Source organism: Salvelinus fontinalis, chromosome 9, assembly GCF_029448725.1.
Source record: "Salvelinus fontinalis isolate EN_2023a chromosome 9, ASM2944872v1, whole genome shotgun sequence".
Classification (NCBI taxonomy): Eukaryota; Metazoa; Chordata; class Actinopteri; order Salmoniformes; family Salmonidae; genus Salvelinus; species Salvelinus fontinalis.
Genome location: NC_074673.1, coordinates 50,444,948 through 50,462,215, shown reverse-complemented (window position 1 = coordinate 50,462,215; position 17,268 = coordinate 50,444,948). Strand labels below are relative to the sequence as shown.

The following is a 17,268-nucleotide window of genomic DNA, read 5'->3' as shown; positions in this document are numbered from 1 at the left end:
GTTCACTGATTATTTATATGCTTAGCATTTCTTAGGGAGGTAGTAGGGGATAGGGAATAAGTATATAGATAAGCTGCTGTTGTGTGAGCAGTACTAGTGTACACATTGGCAGAAGAGGAGAGTAAAAGGAGGAACAAGAAGAGTGAGGTAGAGTGAACGCAAGAGTCCGAGAGAAATGGTAAAGAGCAAAAGGGGAAACACATGAGGAAATGGTCAAATCTCTTTTACAAGCAGGCACAACGCTCATTCAATTCAGCTCCACTTTTCCCATCATGCAGCAGGAGGTGCAGATATACCATACCTGTGCGTTGGCCTCCAGAGTAGAGTGGGCGTATGTGTATGGCAGTTCTCCATACCAGCAGGTTAACCTGGGCTCCTCATAGGCCTCACCTATACAACACAGTGACAATACAGTTACACTGCATGAATAACCTGTGTTCTTGAATAGACCCTAGTGATAGAAGCACATTTTCTGTACATACAGAGGTGCAGGCGCGCACACACACACACAATCACTTACTGTAGTGCATGCACATTGCACAGACACAACTGAGTTGATTCAATAGAGCTGGGCGGGCAGGGCCAAGTGAAACATCTCTAAATTGGTACTGTATTTGTGTCAAGGCAATTTGACAAAAATGAGAAATCATGACTAGTTGGAGCTCTGTCAGGGACAATAATAAATAGTGTAGTGATATAAAAAGTTTAATACATATGGACAGTAAACAACAAAACAGTGTATTTTCAGGTCCCAGTAATGTCATTGTAAATGGTGATGTATACTTAAATATATACAGCACCAGTCAAAAATTGACACCTTCTCATTCCAGGGTTCCCCCTTATTTTTACTATTTTCTAGTAAAGACATCAAAACAATTAAATATCACATATGGAATCATGTAGTAACCAAAAAAAGTGTTTAACAAAGCAAAATATATTTTATATATTTGAGATTCTTCAAAGTAGCCACCCTTTGCCTTGATGACAGCTTTGCACACTCTTGGCATTCTCTCAACCAGCTTCATGAGGTAGTCACCTGGAATGCATTTCAATTAATAGGTGTGCCTTAACGTAATTTGTGGAATTTCTTTCCTTCTTAATGCATTTAAGCCAATCAGTTGTGTTGTGACAAGAAGACAGAAGACCTATGTGGTAAATGACCAGGTCTATATTATGGCAAGAACAACTCAAATAAGCAAAGAGAAACGACAGTCCATCATTAGTTTAAGACATTAAGGTCAGTCAATGTGAAAAATTTGAACATTTCTTCAAGCGCAGTCGCAAAAAACATCAAACGCTATGATGAAACTCTCTCTCATGAGGACCGCCACAGCAAAGGAAGACCCAGAGTTACCTCTAATGAACTTATCCTATGCAGCAGAGTTAACTGCATCTTAGATTACAGCCCAAATATATGCTTCACACAGTTCAAGTAATAGACACATTTCAAAATCAACTGTTCAGAGGAGAATGCGTGAATCAGGCCTTCATGGTCAAATTGCTGCAAAGAAACCACTACTAAAGGACACCAATAATAAGAAGAGACTTGCTTGGGCCAAGAAACACGAGCAATGGACATTAGACAGGTGGAAATCTCTCCTTTGGTCTGGTGAGTCCAAATTTGAAATTTTTGGTTCCAACTGCCATGTCTTTGTGAGATGCAGAGTAGATGAATGGATGATCTCTGCATGTGTGCTTCCCAAAGTGAAGCATGGAGGAGGTGGTGTGATGGTTTTGGGGTGGTTTGCTGGTGACACTGTCAGTGATTTATTTAGAATTCAAGCCACACTTAACCATCATGGCTACCACAGCATTCTGCAGTGATACACCATCCCATCTGGTTTGCGCTTAGTGGGACTACCATTGTTTTTCAACAGGACAATGACCCCAAAAACACCTCCAGGCTGTCTAAGGGCTATTTGACCAAGGAGAGTGATGGAGTGCTGCATCAGATGACGTGGCCTCCACAATCACGCGAACTCAACAACTGAGATGGTTTGGGATGAGTTGGACCACAGAGCGAAGGAAAAGCAGCCAACAAGTGCTCAGCATACGTGGGAACTCCTTCAAGACTGTTGGAAAAGCATTCCTTGTGAAGCTGGTTGAGAGAATGCCAAGTGTGCAAAGCTGTCATCAAGGCAAAGGGTAAATAAAATATATTTTGATTTGTTTAACACTTTTTTGGTTACTACATGATTTCATATGTTGTTTCATCGTTTTGATGTCTTCACTATTATTCTACAATGTAGAAAATAGTCCAAATACTGCGAACTGTGGCCTGCTGGAGGTCATTTTGCAGGGCGCTGGCAGTGCACCTCCTTGCACAAAGGCGGAGGTAGCGGTCCTGCTGCTGGGTTGTTGCCCTCCTACGGCCTCCTCCACGTCTCCTGATGTACTGGCCTGTCTCCTGGTAGCGCCTGCATGCTCTGGACACTACGCTGACAGACACAGCAAACCTTTTTGCCACAGTTCGCATTGATGTGCCATCCTGGATGAACTGCACTACCTGAGCCACTTGTGTGGGTTGTAGACTCCGTCTCATGCTACCACTAGAGTGAGAGCACCGCCAGCACTCAAAAGTGACCAAAACATCAGCCAGGAAGCATAGGAACTGAGAAGTGGTCTGTGGTCACCACCTGCAGAATCTGTTTTGGGGGGTGTCTTGCTAATTGCCTATAATTTCCACCTTTTGTCTATTCCATTTGCACAACAGCATGTGAAATTTATTGTCAATCAGTGTTGCTTCCTAAATGGACAGTTTGATTTCACAGAAGTGTGATTGACTTGGAGTTACATTGTGTTGTTTAAGTGTTCCCTTTATTTTTTTGAGCAGTGTGTATATATATATATATATATCTAGATATATATATATATAGCATTTAATCATAAGTTGTACTTGATTTCTTGAGAAATTACCAAAAAACATCATAATTTGCATCCACATTTGGCAGTGTGTGGGCTAAGTAATGTGGTCATTGTTCTAAGTGCCTTCCACTGCTTTGTTTTACTCCAAGTGCGACATTTTCATGGTGCAAAAGATAAACTATTTTGTGCCATGATATAGTCACCCCAAATGTGGCAAACCTGCAGTTCCCAGGTCATCTTTATAAAACCTTGCTCTATCGCTCTTTTCTATGGAAGCCCATCGCTCTTTTCTATGGAAGCAAGCACTAATACATTTCTCACAGAGCTCCATTTGGGCATTTCGTAAAAGAAAACAGTCACAAAGCCAAAACGTTGTCCCACTGGTCCTCGAGTTGAGACTTCACAGTTCATACATTAGGCCCAAAGCAAATATTTAGACATGACTTAATTTATTATAGCTAAAAACAAAACCTTTCACTGTACCCATAAAAAAGATGTTATCAGGACAAGGATAAACAAAACTCTAGTCAGTCAAGGGCTGCAACCCAAATGGCACCCTATTCCATTCACAGTGCACTACTTTTGACCAGGGCCCATATGGGTCCAGTAGCAGTGCGTGGGTAAATACATTCAGGAAGCCAAGCCAGGAAAAAAGCCACATTACAACCGGTGTGTTGTGATAATTGCGTTGTTTGCTCTATTACCCGTTAGTTTATACACCACCGTGATATATATGCTGAACAAAAATATGAATCCAACTTGCAACAATTTCAATGATTTTACTGAGTTACAATTCATACAAGAAAAATCAATACATTCGGCCCTAATCTATGAATTTCACATGACTGGTCAGGGGGCATGCCAATTGAATGCTCCCTCAACTTGAGACATCTGTGGCATTGTGTTGTGTGACAAAATTGCACATTTTACAGTGGCCTTTTATTGTCCCCAGCACAAGGTGCGCCGGTGTAATGATCATGCTGTTTAATCAGCTTCTTGATGTGCCACACCTGTCAGGTGGTTGGATTATCTTGGCAAAGGAGAAATGCTCACTAACAGGGATGTAAACACATTTGTGCACAACATTTTTGAGAAATAAGCTTTTGGAACCTTTTATTATATTTTATTTCAGCTCATGAAACATGGGACCAAACTTTACATGTTGCATTTATATTTTTGTTCAGTATAAGTGTAACCGGTGTAAAATGGCTAACTAGTTAGCAGTGCGCCCAAGTAGCGTTTCAATTGGTGACGTTACTCGCTCTGAGTCCTTGAGGTAGCTGTTTCTCTTGCTCTGCAAGGACCGCGGCTTTGTGGAGCGATAGGTAACTAATGCTTCGTGGGAGGCAGTTAATGATGTGTGCAAATGGTCCCTGGTTCAAGCCCAGGCTGGGGCGAGGAGCGGGACGGAAGCAACATTGTTACATAAGGGCGAGACAACTAAAAGACAGTCACAGTAGGCAGAATAAATTCAACCACATGTTTGTTTCATCAAAAAACCTGAGAGCAACATCTATCCGGTGAAGTCCACAAAGCAAATATTGAATGTAACAAACAGTTACATGACCTACAGCATGGTCAAGCAATTTAATGTTTCCAACATTTTCGGACTACTAAACAACTGTTGATTTAGAACCATTGCTGAATTACTGCAAGTCACAAAAAAACAGGAGCTTCTGCCACCAACATCATTCCCTCACCATTTCAACATCATCAAATCACCTATGCTTAGTCTAATACCGTGACAACTTAAAGATATCATAAACAAATTTTGTCCAATCAACTTAAGCTAATTATCATGTGGCTGTCCATAACACTGATTTCAAATTAAATCTGTGTGCATGTGTGTGTGTGTGTGTATGTATGTATGCATTCAAGTAGACAAAAACATGTCACCCTACTTGTAGCCTGAGGAATGCCAATGCCATCTGTCCTTTGTTTCAAGTTAGCAAAGCGGTCTATGACTCCGTATAGAGTAGCCTACACGCGTTTTGTTTTTGTTGTCCTAGACTACGCTACCTGGCTAAAAGGCTTGCTTACTTTCATCGCTAATGATGAGCCAGCTAGTTAATGTGAGCCTACAATGTACATCTAGCTACATATTGAACTTCCATCCTCTCAGGGTAGGGGCACAATGTATGAATTTAAGGTTGGATCAAAATTGCCGTTACAATCATTGGCCGGTACACCAAGTCCACAAGTCCAAATCCCTATCTCCATCCACGGCTAATTTACGAAAGTACCGATTTTACCGGAGGACGACACAATGAGATGCAACAATTCACATTGTTTCTGTCAATGACGTTTTGCTTTTGATGTGATTGGTGTGAAGCCAAATTCGAACTGGCTTCCCTTGACACTTTCTTTTGGTGCACTCAGTTTGGAGCTCACTCAGTTCAGCTCAACGCTGATTGGCTTTTCTTTTATATTTATATATTTTTTTATCAAGTGAGGCCAAATGCTCACTGGCTTCCATTGCTATTGAATTTAAAACTATGGGCAGCAACAATGTCATACTCTTTTTGACCAGACAGCATCAGATAGATGGACTACACATACTGAGACAGAGGGGCGCTGTTTCGCTCACTGATGTTTTCTTCGGCGAGATGCATTCAGCCACTTGCGAATTAAAAGGACAATTATGAAACACAGAGCGACTTAATAAATTATTTTATACATTATTTCTTGGTAAAATTTGGGGGAAAGCCTGGCTTCCCTTGGCATCCTAGCAAAAAGGCTTGCAGATGGCAATAGAGTCATTTCCATCTTACCGTCCAAAAGCATTGTATTTCTGCCGGCAATAAACTCGTATCCCCGTGAACCAATTCGTACCTAAAACATTTCCTCCTTAACTAGATTTAATGGCGAGAAGGCAGTTAAACAGGGAAAATATGCATAACTTTCTTTATGAAACACAATTTTCCACCACCATGCTAAAGTGGCTAATGCCTAGGAATGCTAGTCCCGGATGTTGCTTATCGCGTTCAGCCAATCAAGTTGCAGCAGTCCGTTGTTCACCCCTGGATGTACACAGGGCGCAACATCAGGATGTAGCATTAGCCACTAGCAAGGTGTCGGAAAATTGTGTTTCATAAAGAAAGTATGCATATTTCCCAAATTCTTCTCGCCATTAACTCTAGTTAAGGAGGAAATCAACACCTTGGCAGCCTGAATGGAGAATGTTTTAGGATACGAATGTATTGCCAGCTGCATACAATGTGTTTGGATGGTAAGACAAAACCATCAATACCAGATCAATATTGCCATCTGCCAGGCTTTGGATTATTGGCATCCATGAATACACGCCACTAAGGCTCTGGTCAAAAGTAGTGCACTCTTTAGTGAATAGGGCGCTATTTGGAACACAACTTTAGTCATGTAGAGCCTATTTAGAGTCTTGCTTGAGTAGGAAAAAGTGAGTCAATGTGCAGCAAGGCTATAAAGAGGAGTGGGTGTATGTGTGTAGTATGTGTGTGCATATAGTGTGTGTGTGTGTGTGTGTAGCAGTAGCACCCCCTCCTCTATTTCCTCTTGAACCTAGATGTCACAATTGACTCGTGTTGACACAATGTGAGGGGCAGCGGCTGGGCCATGTTCTTCCTACATATGCTTGTTGGGCTTAATGGTTTTGAGTCATGCGCCTCCGTGTTGTTGTCGTCTGCTACTGTGTCTTGCTCAATGATGGAACGTGGCTGGATTCAATCCAACAGAGAGACCAATGGGAAATCTGATGCAACTTCATTCAAGGCTGGGTTCCAATTCCACTTAAATGGTCTTTCCTTGTCTCTTTTCCTCCCGTGACCTATGGTTGGAGAAGACTTGTCCTGATCCAGTCCTTCCGTCATGTGGTCAATATGGGAAGGAACGGTGGGTAAAGGAAGCTATGTAGATAGCTATGGTTTTGGTAGGGCAATGATTAGCATGTTAGCTTGAGAATAGGAATTGTTGTTGAGATTGAATCCCGGGTCAGCTGTACAGGGATGGTTGATCTTACATTGGTACCAAATGTTCCATGACAATAACATTCTAATTGGGAGAAACTTCCAATGCCAACATGGCACCCATAAAAAAATGTTTTCAGTTTGCTCACGTCTATAGGCTGTGTGTACAGTATTGCTCTGTGGTCTATCCTTGGAGACATGATTGTCGACCTACCCTGTCTGTAGTTAGTCTTTTGAGACCAAGGCAGCTCTGCTAGCAGTTTACTGAAGGCCCAGTCAGCCTCCTCTGGTGGTAGGAACCCATGGATCAGCCTCAGTCTGAGAGAGTTGTTGAACGGGGAAGCAGACAGGTTAAGTGGGTGGAAGGCAGTAGCTGACAGAGATTCTGGGTTGTGTTCAGTAGACACAAATGGAAGGAAACAGTTTGAAATGGAGAGGTATTATCTGAACTTGCTAACATGCTTGCCCCCCCCACCCCAAAAAGAAAAAAATTAAGAAAAGCACAATTTGATTTTCCATTGTGAAACGTTTTGCTACGGTGTTCCCCTAATGAACAGGACCCTGTTGTCATTTATATGGTTGATCCAATGTCTAATGGACCTCCTTATGCATTCGATTTGAACTCACCTTGACACTCCTGATGGACAATGGCTGATCTCATAATCACCCCCCATTCTGAGGAACAGGAAAGGGTGCATGTGTAAAGACTTGTTGTTATACTTCCACTAGGGGTAACCATTTTTCATTTGGGTTGTTTAAATGACGGAGTAGAGAAGATGACTGTTTGATCAAGTTACTCACTCTATCGCCTTCTCCGTAGGGACATCTCTGACTGGCTGAGCAAGGGAAAGAAAGGAGAGAGAAAGAAAGAAGGGGAACTTTTTAGTTGATCCTTGTCAGCCCAGGGCTGATTTAATCTGTCGTCAATGGCGACACCTCAATCAAAACTTCTCTCGGAAAATATCTATTATTAACACAATAAACTCCAATCCTTTTTTTTTTGTTTTTTTACCTTAGCAGGCTGTTGATACTCAAACATCCGCTGTCCCACTCCCCAACCTGCAGGTGGTGGATTGGCACTTGGTATCACGACAGTGCTGCAACTGGAAATTGCTCCTGCCAAAGAAAATGTATATGCCTCCATTTGACCATTTAAAAACATGCATATTACCATGGATGGAACTTCTCAAATTTACAGTAGGAGAGTTGGACTTGTTTTCACAAAGTGTCTCAGAGTAGGAGAGCCGCCCCACCACCCATATAATCTTTCTTAATCATTAACATCTTAAAAGGTAAAACTGATCCTAGACCAACCTATACTGAATCGCTTTGTGAATATGGGCCCTGGTCTAATTTAGTCTGCATGACAGAGAGAAAACCTGTTGGACGTGGTTGTTTGGGCAGTGGTTTGGCCCAAGAGCCCTGGACCCTTGCACGCTGACGTTTATCCGACATCACATCTAGAGGAGGACCACGATTGGAGGTCTGAAACTGGTTGAAACAAGCAGTCACATTTAGTTCGCATATACTGCCACCCAGAGGCCAACTTTGTAATAACATCAAACTGCATGTTCTCTCTGAAGCTAGCAAGCTGGTTGTGCTTAAATGCATTTCAAAAGCCATGTAGAATTCTGTAACAATAACACAATTTATAATAAAAATTCAGAGCATAAATGGCATGATTTTATCAGCCACCAAGCTAACGTTACAAGATAGCAAGCTAAGCAACTAGCATGGTGGCCACCAATTTGGAGTCCTTAGCTTGCTAACGTTACGTATAGCGCTAACTTACAGCTTGAGTGAAATGCATCACTAGATCAGTACATGGACTATGAACGTCTCCAACATATTTTGGTATTAAATATCATCTTCTTGCTTGTTGTTACTTACCAACAGGATTAGAACAAATTAAAAGCTAGCTATCCACATATCAAATTTGACAGCTCTATCCTGTGTTACTTGAAAAAAATCCCCCTGAAACTTCAACAAAATTTAAGGGTTCCTATTTAGTTATGCAATCCTAAACGGTCCAACAACTTTACAGTGTAGTGCCAAAATAAGTATTATTATCTATTTCAAGCTGCAAATGTTATATTATAAATATCACATGTATATATTAGTGCAAATTTAACCCCATGTCATCAACCTTTTCCCCATCTGAATGTGACATTGCGAGGCTGTTGCTCAGTAGGAAGGTTCATATGTCCATCAGATAATGAAATGTCCCACTTGAATGCCTGACTTGAACTAAAATATGTGCTGGTGTTCAATTTGGGTGTCAGTACTGTTTATATTTAGGTAAAGGAGCTCCATTATACTTTATAGATAATATTCTATAAGAGGATCAGGAGCTCAAGCAGTAGAAGGTTTTAGGTGCCGGTACTCAGCTCCATTGAGTTCCTGCCCAAGTCAAGCACTGCCCAGATGAGACACCAATCTGTCTCCACTCAGATCTCAGGTTTCGCTGAGCTTATTGACTTCAAATCAGATCAAATTGTATTTGAGACATGCTTCGTAAACAACAGGTATAGACTAACAGTGAAATGCTTACTTACGGGCCCTTCCCAATAATTCAGATGAAACAAAAATTTAAATAGTATAAAAATAGAAAAATAATAACACAAGGAATAAATACACAATGAGTAACTATAACCTGGCTATATACACGGGGTACCGGTACCGAGTTGATGTGGTTGGCTCTCAGGTACCCGAATACCCAGAGGTTTACTCTGAGTAACCAGAAAGCTATGCGGGTACAAAGACCTAATCAAATTCAATAGCTCGGCAGCGAAAATAAAAAGTATATTTGAATTTTCCCCCAAAAAATATTGGCCCACCTCCTTTTTCTGTTTGGATGTTGTAGGTAGTGGAAGCTTACAGAATGGAAAGGAATGTCTTTGTCGAATTTTCGTACAATGTATTTATTTCATTAATATTATTTAATGCATCTGCCTACCAATTGTTTAGTATAACGCGTTATTTCATTTGTATATTATAGTGTCGACTAATTTGTTTTAAACTAAAACAATAAAAAGTGGGGGAAAAACACATCCAATCTGTCACGGCAAGGTTATTGAAACGCTCAGAACGTCAACTGAATATTTCATTGTTGATTCCCCCACCCCTTTTTATTTATGAAATACTATTGGGTCAGGAAACTTCACTTTTCCACAAATCCTTTTGGCTTGTTTCTTATTTTACTGGAGGAGCCTTTTAAATAAAACATTTTTGGGAACCTCTTCCCCATCAGAGTCATAAAGACAACTAGACAAGCTACCCTGCTGCCTTAAAAGCAGCACGATCAGCCTTCCTCTCTGCCATGATTGACAGTAACTCCAGAACCCTGTTCTATACCATCAACCGCCTTTTCAACCCTGCAAACTCATGCTCTCCTGCAGCCTCATCTTTGCAGTGCAATTGTGTCTCAGATTTTTTCAAGAAAAAATTGACACCATCAGTCACACGCAGCATCCCGCATGGGTCAGCGCTGGAGACTATCTTGTTTTTAATTTACATGCAATGCTCCCTCTTGGGCAAATCCTCAGAGATTATAACATCAACTTTCACTGCTACGTTGACGATATCCAGGTTTAAATTAACAGCAAACCGGACACCATCTCTGCCCTAGCAAAACATCTGCCTAGATGACATCAGGGCATGGACGAAAGAGAACTTCCTCTAGTTGAACAGTAGCAAGATTGAGGCTATGCTTACTGAGACACCCGAAGAGGTCATCAGTGCTGGAAACATCTGCCCTAAAATCAACGCCCAGGCCATCCACCTGTCCTCTATCATCTCCAACCTAGGAGTCAAGTTTGATCCTTCTCTGTTCTTTGACGCCCACATAAAACAAATACAGTTGAAGTCGGAAGTTTACATACACCTTAGCCAAATACATTTAAACTCAGTTTTTCACAATTTCTGACATTTAATCCAAGTAAAAATTCCCCGTCTTAGGTCAGTTAGGATCACCACTTTATGTTAAGAATGTGAAATGTCAGAATAATAGCAGAGAATGATTTAGTTCAGCTTTTATTTCTTTCATTACATTCCCATTGGGTCAGAAGTTCACATACACTCAATTAGTATTTGGTAGCATTGCCTTTAAATTGTTTAACTTGGGTCAAACGTTTTGGGTAGCCTTCCACAAGATTCCCACAATAGGTTGGGTGAATTTTGGTCCATTCCTCCTGACAGAGCTGGTGTAACAGAGTTTGTAGGCCTCCTTGCTCGCACACGCTTTTTCAGTTCTGCCCACAAATTTTCTATAGGATTGAGGTCAGGGCTTTGTGATGGCCACTCCAATAACTTGACTTTGATGTCCTTAAGCCATTTTGCCACAACTTTGGAAGTATGCTTGGGGTCATTGTTCATTTGGAAGACCCATTTGCGACCAAGCTTTAACTTCCTGACTGATGTCTTGAGATGTTGCTTCAATATATCCACATAATTTTCCTGCCTCATGATGCCATCTATTTTGTGAAGTGCACCAGTCCCTCCTGCAGTAAAGCACCCCACAACATGATGCTGCCACCCCTGTGCTTCACAGTTGGGATGGTGTTCTTTGGCTTGCAAGCCTCCCCCTTTTTCCTCCAAACATAACGATGGTCATTATGGCCAAACAGTTCTATTTTTGTTTCATCAGACCAGAGGACATTTCTCCAAAAAGTACGATCATTGTCCCCATGTGCAGTTGCAAACTGTAGTCTGGCTTTTTTTATGGCAGTTTTGGAGCAGTGGCTTCTTCCTTGCTGAGCGGCCTTTCAAGTTATGTCGATATAGGACTCGTTTTACTGTGGATATAGATACTTTTGTACCCGTTTCCTCCAGCATCTTCACAGGGTCCTTTGCTGTTGTTCTGTGATTGATTTGCACTTTTCACACCAAAGTACGTTCATCTCTAGGAGACAGAACGCATCTCCTTCCTGAGCAGTATGACGGCTGCGTGGTCCCATGGTGTTTATACTTGCGTACTATTGTTTGTACAGATGAATGTGGTACCTTCAGGCGTTTGGAAATTGCTCCCAAGGATGAACCAGACTTGTGGAGGTCTACAATTTTTTTTCTGAGGTCTTGGCTGATTTCTTTTGATTTCCCCATGATGTCAAGCAAAGAGGCACTGAGTTTGAAGGTAGGCCTTGAAATACATCCACAGGTACACCTCAAATTGACTCAAATGATGTCAATTAGCCTGTCAGAAGCTTCTAAAGCCATGACATCGTTTTCTGGAATTTTTCAGGCTGTTTAAAGGCACAGTCAACTTAGTGTATGTAAACTTCTGAGCCACTGGAATTGTGATACAGTGAATTATAAGTTGTAACGATTCTCTAAATCCTCCTCCTCCTCAGACGAGGAGAGGAGAGAGGGATCTGAAGACCAATATGCAGCGAGGTATGATGACATGATTTATTGAATTAAACAAGACACGACATAGACAGAAAACGAACTATACTTGAATAACTACAAAACAACAAACGACGTAGACGCACCTGAACATAAGAACTTACGTATAACGAAGAACGCATGAAAACAGGAACAGACTACATAAACCGAACAAACAAAACCGAAACAGTCCCATGTGGCGTAACATCACACAGACACAGGAGACAACCACCCACAAACAAACAGTGTGAAAACACCTACCTTAATATGGCTCTCAATCAGAGGAAATGAAAACCACCTGCCTCTAATTGAGAGCCATATCAGGTCACCCTTAAACCAACATAGAAACAGAAAACATAGACTGCCCACCCAAACTCACGTCCTGACCAGCTAACACATACACAAACTAACAGAAAACAGGTCAGGAACGTGACATAACCCCCCCCTCAAGGTGCGTACTCCGAACGCACCACCAAAAGTCTAGGGGAGGGTCTGGGTGGGCATCTGACCACGGTGGTGGCTCCGGCTCCGGACGCTGTCCCAATCCCACCATAATAAATCCCCGCTTCTGTGTCTTCCTCAAGGTGGCGACCCTCGCCACCGACCTTGGACTGGGAACCCTAGACATGGATCCCGCTGGATTTAGGGGCCGCCCCGGACTGAGGGACGGCAGCTCCGGACTGAGGGACAACACCGGGACAAGGGGCAACACCGGGACAAGGGGCAGGTCCCGGCTGATAAACTCTGGCGGATCCTGGCTGGCGGAAGGCTCTGGCTGATCCGGTCTGGCGGAAGGCTCTGGCTGATCCGGTCTGGCGGAAGGCTCTGGCTGATCCGGTCTGGCGGAAGGCTCTGGCTGATCCGGTCTGGCGGAAGGCTCTGGCTGATCCGGTCTGGCGGAAGGCTCTGGCTGATCCGGTCTGGCGGAAGGCTCTGGCTGATCCGGTCTGGCGGAAGGCTCTGGCGGCTCCGGTCTGGCGGAAGGCTCTGGCGGCTCCGGTCTGGCGGAAGGCTCTGTAGGCTCTTGGCAGACGGGCGGCTCTGTAGGCTCTTGGCAGACGGGCAGCTCCGCAGGCCCATGGCAGACGGGCAGCTTTGCAGGCTCATGGCAGACGGGCAGTTCAGGCGCCGCTGGGCAGACGGGCAGCTCAGGCGCCGCTGGGCAGACGGGCAGTTCAGGCGCCGCTGGGCAGACGGGCAGTTCAGGCGCCGCTGGGCAGACGGGCAGTTCAGGCGCCGCTGGGCAGACGGGCACACCTGTAGGAAGGAGACGGAGAGACAGCCTGGTGCGTGGGGCTGCCACAGGACCCACCAGGCTGGAGAGACCTACAGGAGGCTTGATGTTAAAAGGCACCTGAAGGACCGGGCTGTGGAGGAGCACTGGAGCTCTGGTGCGCAGCCTTGGCACCACTCCCCCAGGCTGGCATACTACTCCAGCCCGTACCCTCCAGAGTGCAGGCACAGGTTGAACCGGGCTGTGGATGAGCACTGGAGATCTAGTGCCAACTACGCGCACTTCTCCCTTAGGCTCCACTCCCACATTTGCCCGGTACGAGCGGAGCGTAGGCATAGGACGCACTGCACCCTCCCAGCGCCCCGGAGACACAGCACGCAGAGCCGGCGCAGGATACCCTGGACCGAAACTGCGTACCGGAGACCAGACGCGCTGAGCAGGCACAATACGCCCCGGCTGGATGCCCACACTCACTTGACACTTTCGGGGGGCTGCCCTATAGCGCACCAGGCTATGGGCACGCACTGGCGACACCGTGCGCTTAACCGCATAACACGGTGCCTGACCAGTGACGCGTTGCTTATAATAAGCACGAGGAGTGCGCTCAGGTCTGCTACCTGGCTTAGCCACACTCCTCTCTAGCCCCCCCCCAAAAAAATTCTGGGGTTGCCTCTCGTACCTGTCCCGCTGCCGTGCTGCCTCCTCATATCGCCGCCGCTCAGCTTTCGCTTCCTCCAGCTCAGCTTTGGGGCGGCGATACTCCCCAGCCTGTGCCCAGGGTCCTTCTCCATTCAACTCTTCCTCCCAAGTCCACAAGTCCTGGGATTTCTGTGGTTGCTTTCGCTGCCCTTTTCCCCGCTGCTTGGTTCTGGTAATTTGGTGGGTGGTTCTGTAACGATTCTCTAAATCCTCCTCCTCCTCAGACGAGGAGAGGAGAGAGGGATCTGAAGACCAATATGCAGCGAGGTATGATGACATGATTTATTGAATTAAACAAGACACGACATAGACAGAAAACGAACTATACTTGAATAACTACAAAACAACAAACGACGTAGACGCACCTGAACATAAGAACTTACGTATAACGAAGAACGCATGAAAACAGGAACAGACTACATAAACCGAACAAACAAAACCGAAACACCTACCTTAATATGGCTCTCAATCAGAGGAAATGAAAACCACCTGCCTCTAATTGAGAGCCATATCAGGTCACCCTTAAACCAACATAGAAACAGAAAACATAGACTGCCCACCCAAACTCACGTCCTGACCAGCTAACACATACACAAACTAACAGAAAACAGGTCAGGAACGTGACATAAGTGAAATAATCTATCTGTAAACAATTGTTGGAAAGATTACTTGTGTCATGCACAAAGTAGATGTCTTAACATACTTCCCAAAAGAAATTTGTGGAGTGGTTGAAAAATGAGTTTTAATGACTCCAACCTAAGTGTATGTAACACATCATTTTCCTATCTTAAAAACATTGCCCGGGTCAAACCATCACTCTCCCAGCCAGATATAGTGAAACTCATCCACGACTTCATCTTCTCTCGGATCAACTACATCAATATGCTGTTTGGGGACATTCCTACCAAATCCCTACAGAGGCTCCAACTAATCCAGAACAGTGCTGTTAGGTCCTGGCCAGACCACATCACCCCGATCCTGGCCCAACTTCACTGGCTACCAGTCAACTACAGGATCAACTTCAAAATCCTGATAGTATTTAAAGCCCTGAATGGAAACTGCTCCACCTACATCAAATTTGATTTGATTTAAATCAGCGACATCATCTCAAGCAGCGAGCCACTTCGCACTGCTTCATGTCCCCAAGACACTCCTCCGAGCTATGGGGGACCAAGCCTTCTGCTCCCTTGCCCCTCGCCCATGGAATGCTCTGTGACCTTCTGAAAGCCACTCCATCACTCAGAACTTTTAAAACAGTCCTTCTCTTAAAACCCACTTCTACGGACTCTTTTTCAAAGTGCTAGTCCCAATCTAAAATGTTTTTAGCACCTGGCCCACTATTGCTTGACACACAGCATCCTAACACGTAACCTCCCCTGCAGTATTGGTGAGAGGTTAGCATGTCTTGGGGGTATGATATCTGTGCATATATAACTTTCTCACTCATTTTTATTCACAAATCATTCAGGACTATCCGTAATCATGGTAGCATCCAGATTAATGTAGAAGTGTTTAGAAACATATTATATTCTTATTTACAATAAAAGTGACTACAAGATAACACAATACATTATTTACCATTCATTTCTGTTGGGAACAAAACCTTTTCTGGTTGAAAACGGCCTGTGTGGCATTACTGAGTCAGAAACATTTATTCTAGCTTCAAAATGTACTACAAAGTGTAAATTCGATAATTTTAGTCATAAAATGTCATCACGTCCTAAACAGAGCTTTGCAATAGAATTCGGGAAAAAAGGTATGTCACGGAATGAAGGGTACACAACAGTTTTCCTTGGATTGGGTTCATTTAAATCTTGCCCATATGCCCACAGCTGGCAGCACCCAAGTAATCATCCATTTGGAGCTCTCTGCACATGACTCGATCGTAATGCCGTGCACACTGGCCATAGTAAATTTGGATTCACTTTGGATATCTATATGGGGCTCGTTAGGGACCATCAGTAAATTACACAATGTGTGCATGGGACAATATGCTGTAGCTTAACATTTAACTTAAAAACCACAAACTATGAATTATAGAAGTTCATACATAAATATGAGATATCCATACAATGCTGAGAGCCCGTACTGCAGCATTCAATGTCAGCAGAACTAACCTCGATGACTCATGCCGCACGACGCATACAAGGCAAGCAGGTACGAACTCCACAAAACCATTAGGGGCACAACAAGACAAAACAGTCTCAAACTTGAAATTATGTTCGACAACTCAGACTTGTGTCACATGTGGCAAGAACTACAGACTATCACAGTCTATAAAGGAAAATCAAGCTGTGCGGTGCCCAACGAAGCCTCCCTCCCAAACGAGCTTAACACATTTTACGCTCGCTTCGAGGCAGACAATGCTGAGCCATTCAGGAAGACTCTCGCTGCTCCAGAAGACCAGGTGCTTTCGCTCTCCGAGGCTGACGTGAGGGACCCACCCAGATGGCATCCCTGGCTGCGTCCTCAGAGTGTTTGCTGACCACCTGGCAAGCATCTTCTCGGACATATTCAACCTGTCCCTCTCCCAGGCTGTAGTCCCCACCTGCTTTAAGGAGACCACCACCGTCCCAGTGCCCAAGAAAAACAAAGTGACATACCCAAATGACTATTGCCGCATCTCGCTTCAATCAAGGCCAGCATGCCAGGCACACTGGACCCACTCCAATTTGCCTACAGCTCCATTAGATCCATGGAAGATGCTATTTCCATCCCTATTCACACGACCGTAACATACACTACATGACCAAAAGTATGTGGACACCTGCTCATTGAATATCTCATTCCAAAATCATAGGCATTAATATGGAGTTGGTCCCCCCTTGCTTTGACAGCATTCCACTAGATGTTGAAACATTGCTGCGAGGACTTGCTTCCATTCAGCCACAAGAGCATTATCCCAAAGGTGTTAGATGGGGTGGAAGTCAGGGCCCTGTGCAGGCCAGTCATGTTCTTCCCCACCGATCTCGACAAACCGTTTCTGTATGGACCTCGCTTTGTGCACATGGGCATTGTCATGCTGAAACAGGAAAAGGACTTCCCCAAACTGTTTCCACAAAATTGGAAGCACAGAATCATCTAGAATATCATTGTATGCTGTAGTGTTAAGATTTCCCTTCACTGGAAATAAGGGACCTAGCCCGA

The 17,268-nt window shown here is 44.0% G+C and overlaps 1 protein-coding gene across 2 annotated transcripts in view; it reads right to left on the bottom strand.

The window, feature by feature from the left end:
- alkbh3 (alkB homolog 3, alpha-ketoglutarate dependent dioxygenase) overlaps positions 1-8,780 on the bottom strand; it is a 40,765-nt gene extending 31,985 nt beyond the window's left edge. For both annotated transcript variants that reach the window (XM_055934770.1, XM_055934768.1), the window contains exons 1-7: positions 8,697-8,780; positions 8,186-8,297; positions 7,819-7,922; positions 7,608-7,642; positions 7,434-7,481; positions 7,021-7,124; positions 302-390 (exon numbers count right to left, since the gene is read on the bottom strand). In XM_055934770.1, the coding sequence (XP_055790745.1) occupies positions 302-390; positions 7,021-7,124; positions 7,434-7,481; positions 7,608-7,642; positions 7,819-7,922; positions 8,186-8,261 (456 nt within the window). In that variant the 5' untranslated portion in view covers positions 8,262-8,297; positions 8,697-8,780. The remainder of the gene's footprint in view (positions 1-301; positions 391-7,020; positions 7,125-7,433; positions 7,482-7,607; positions 7,643-7,818; positions 7,923-8,185; positions 8,298-8,696) is intronic.
- Between the last annotated feature and the right edge of the window lie 8,488 nt (positions 8,781-17,268).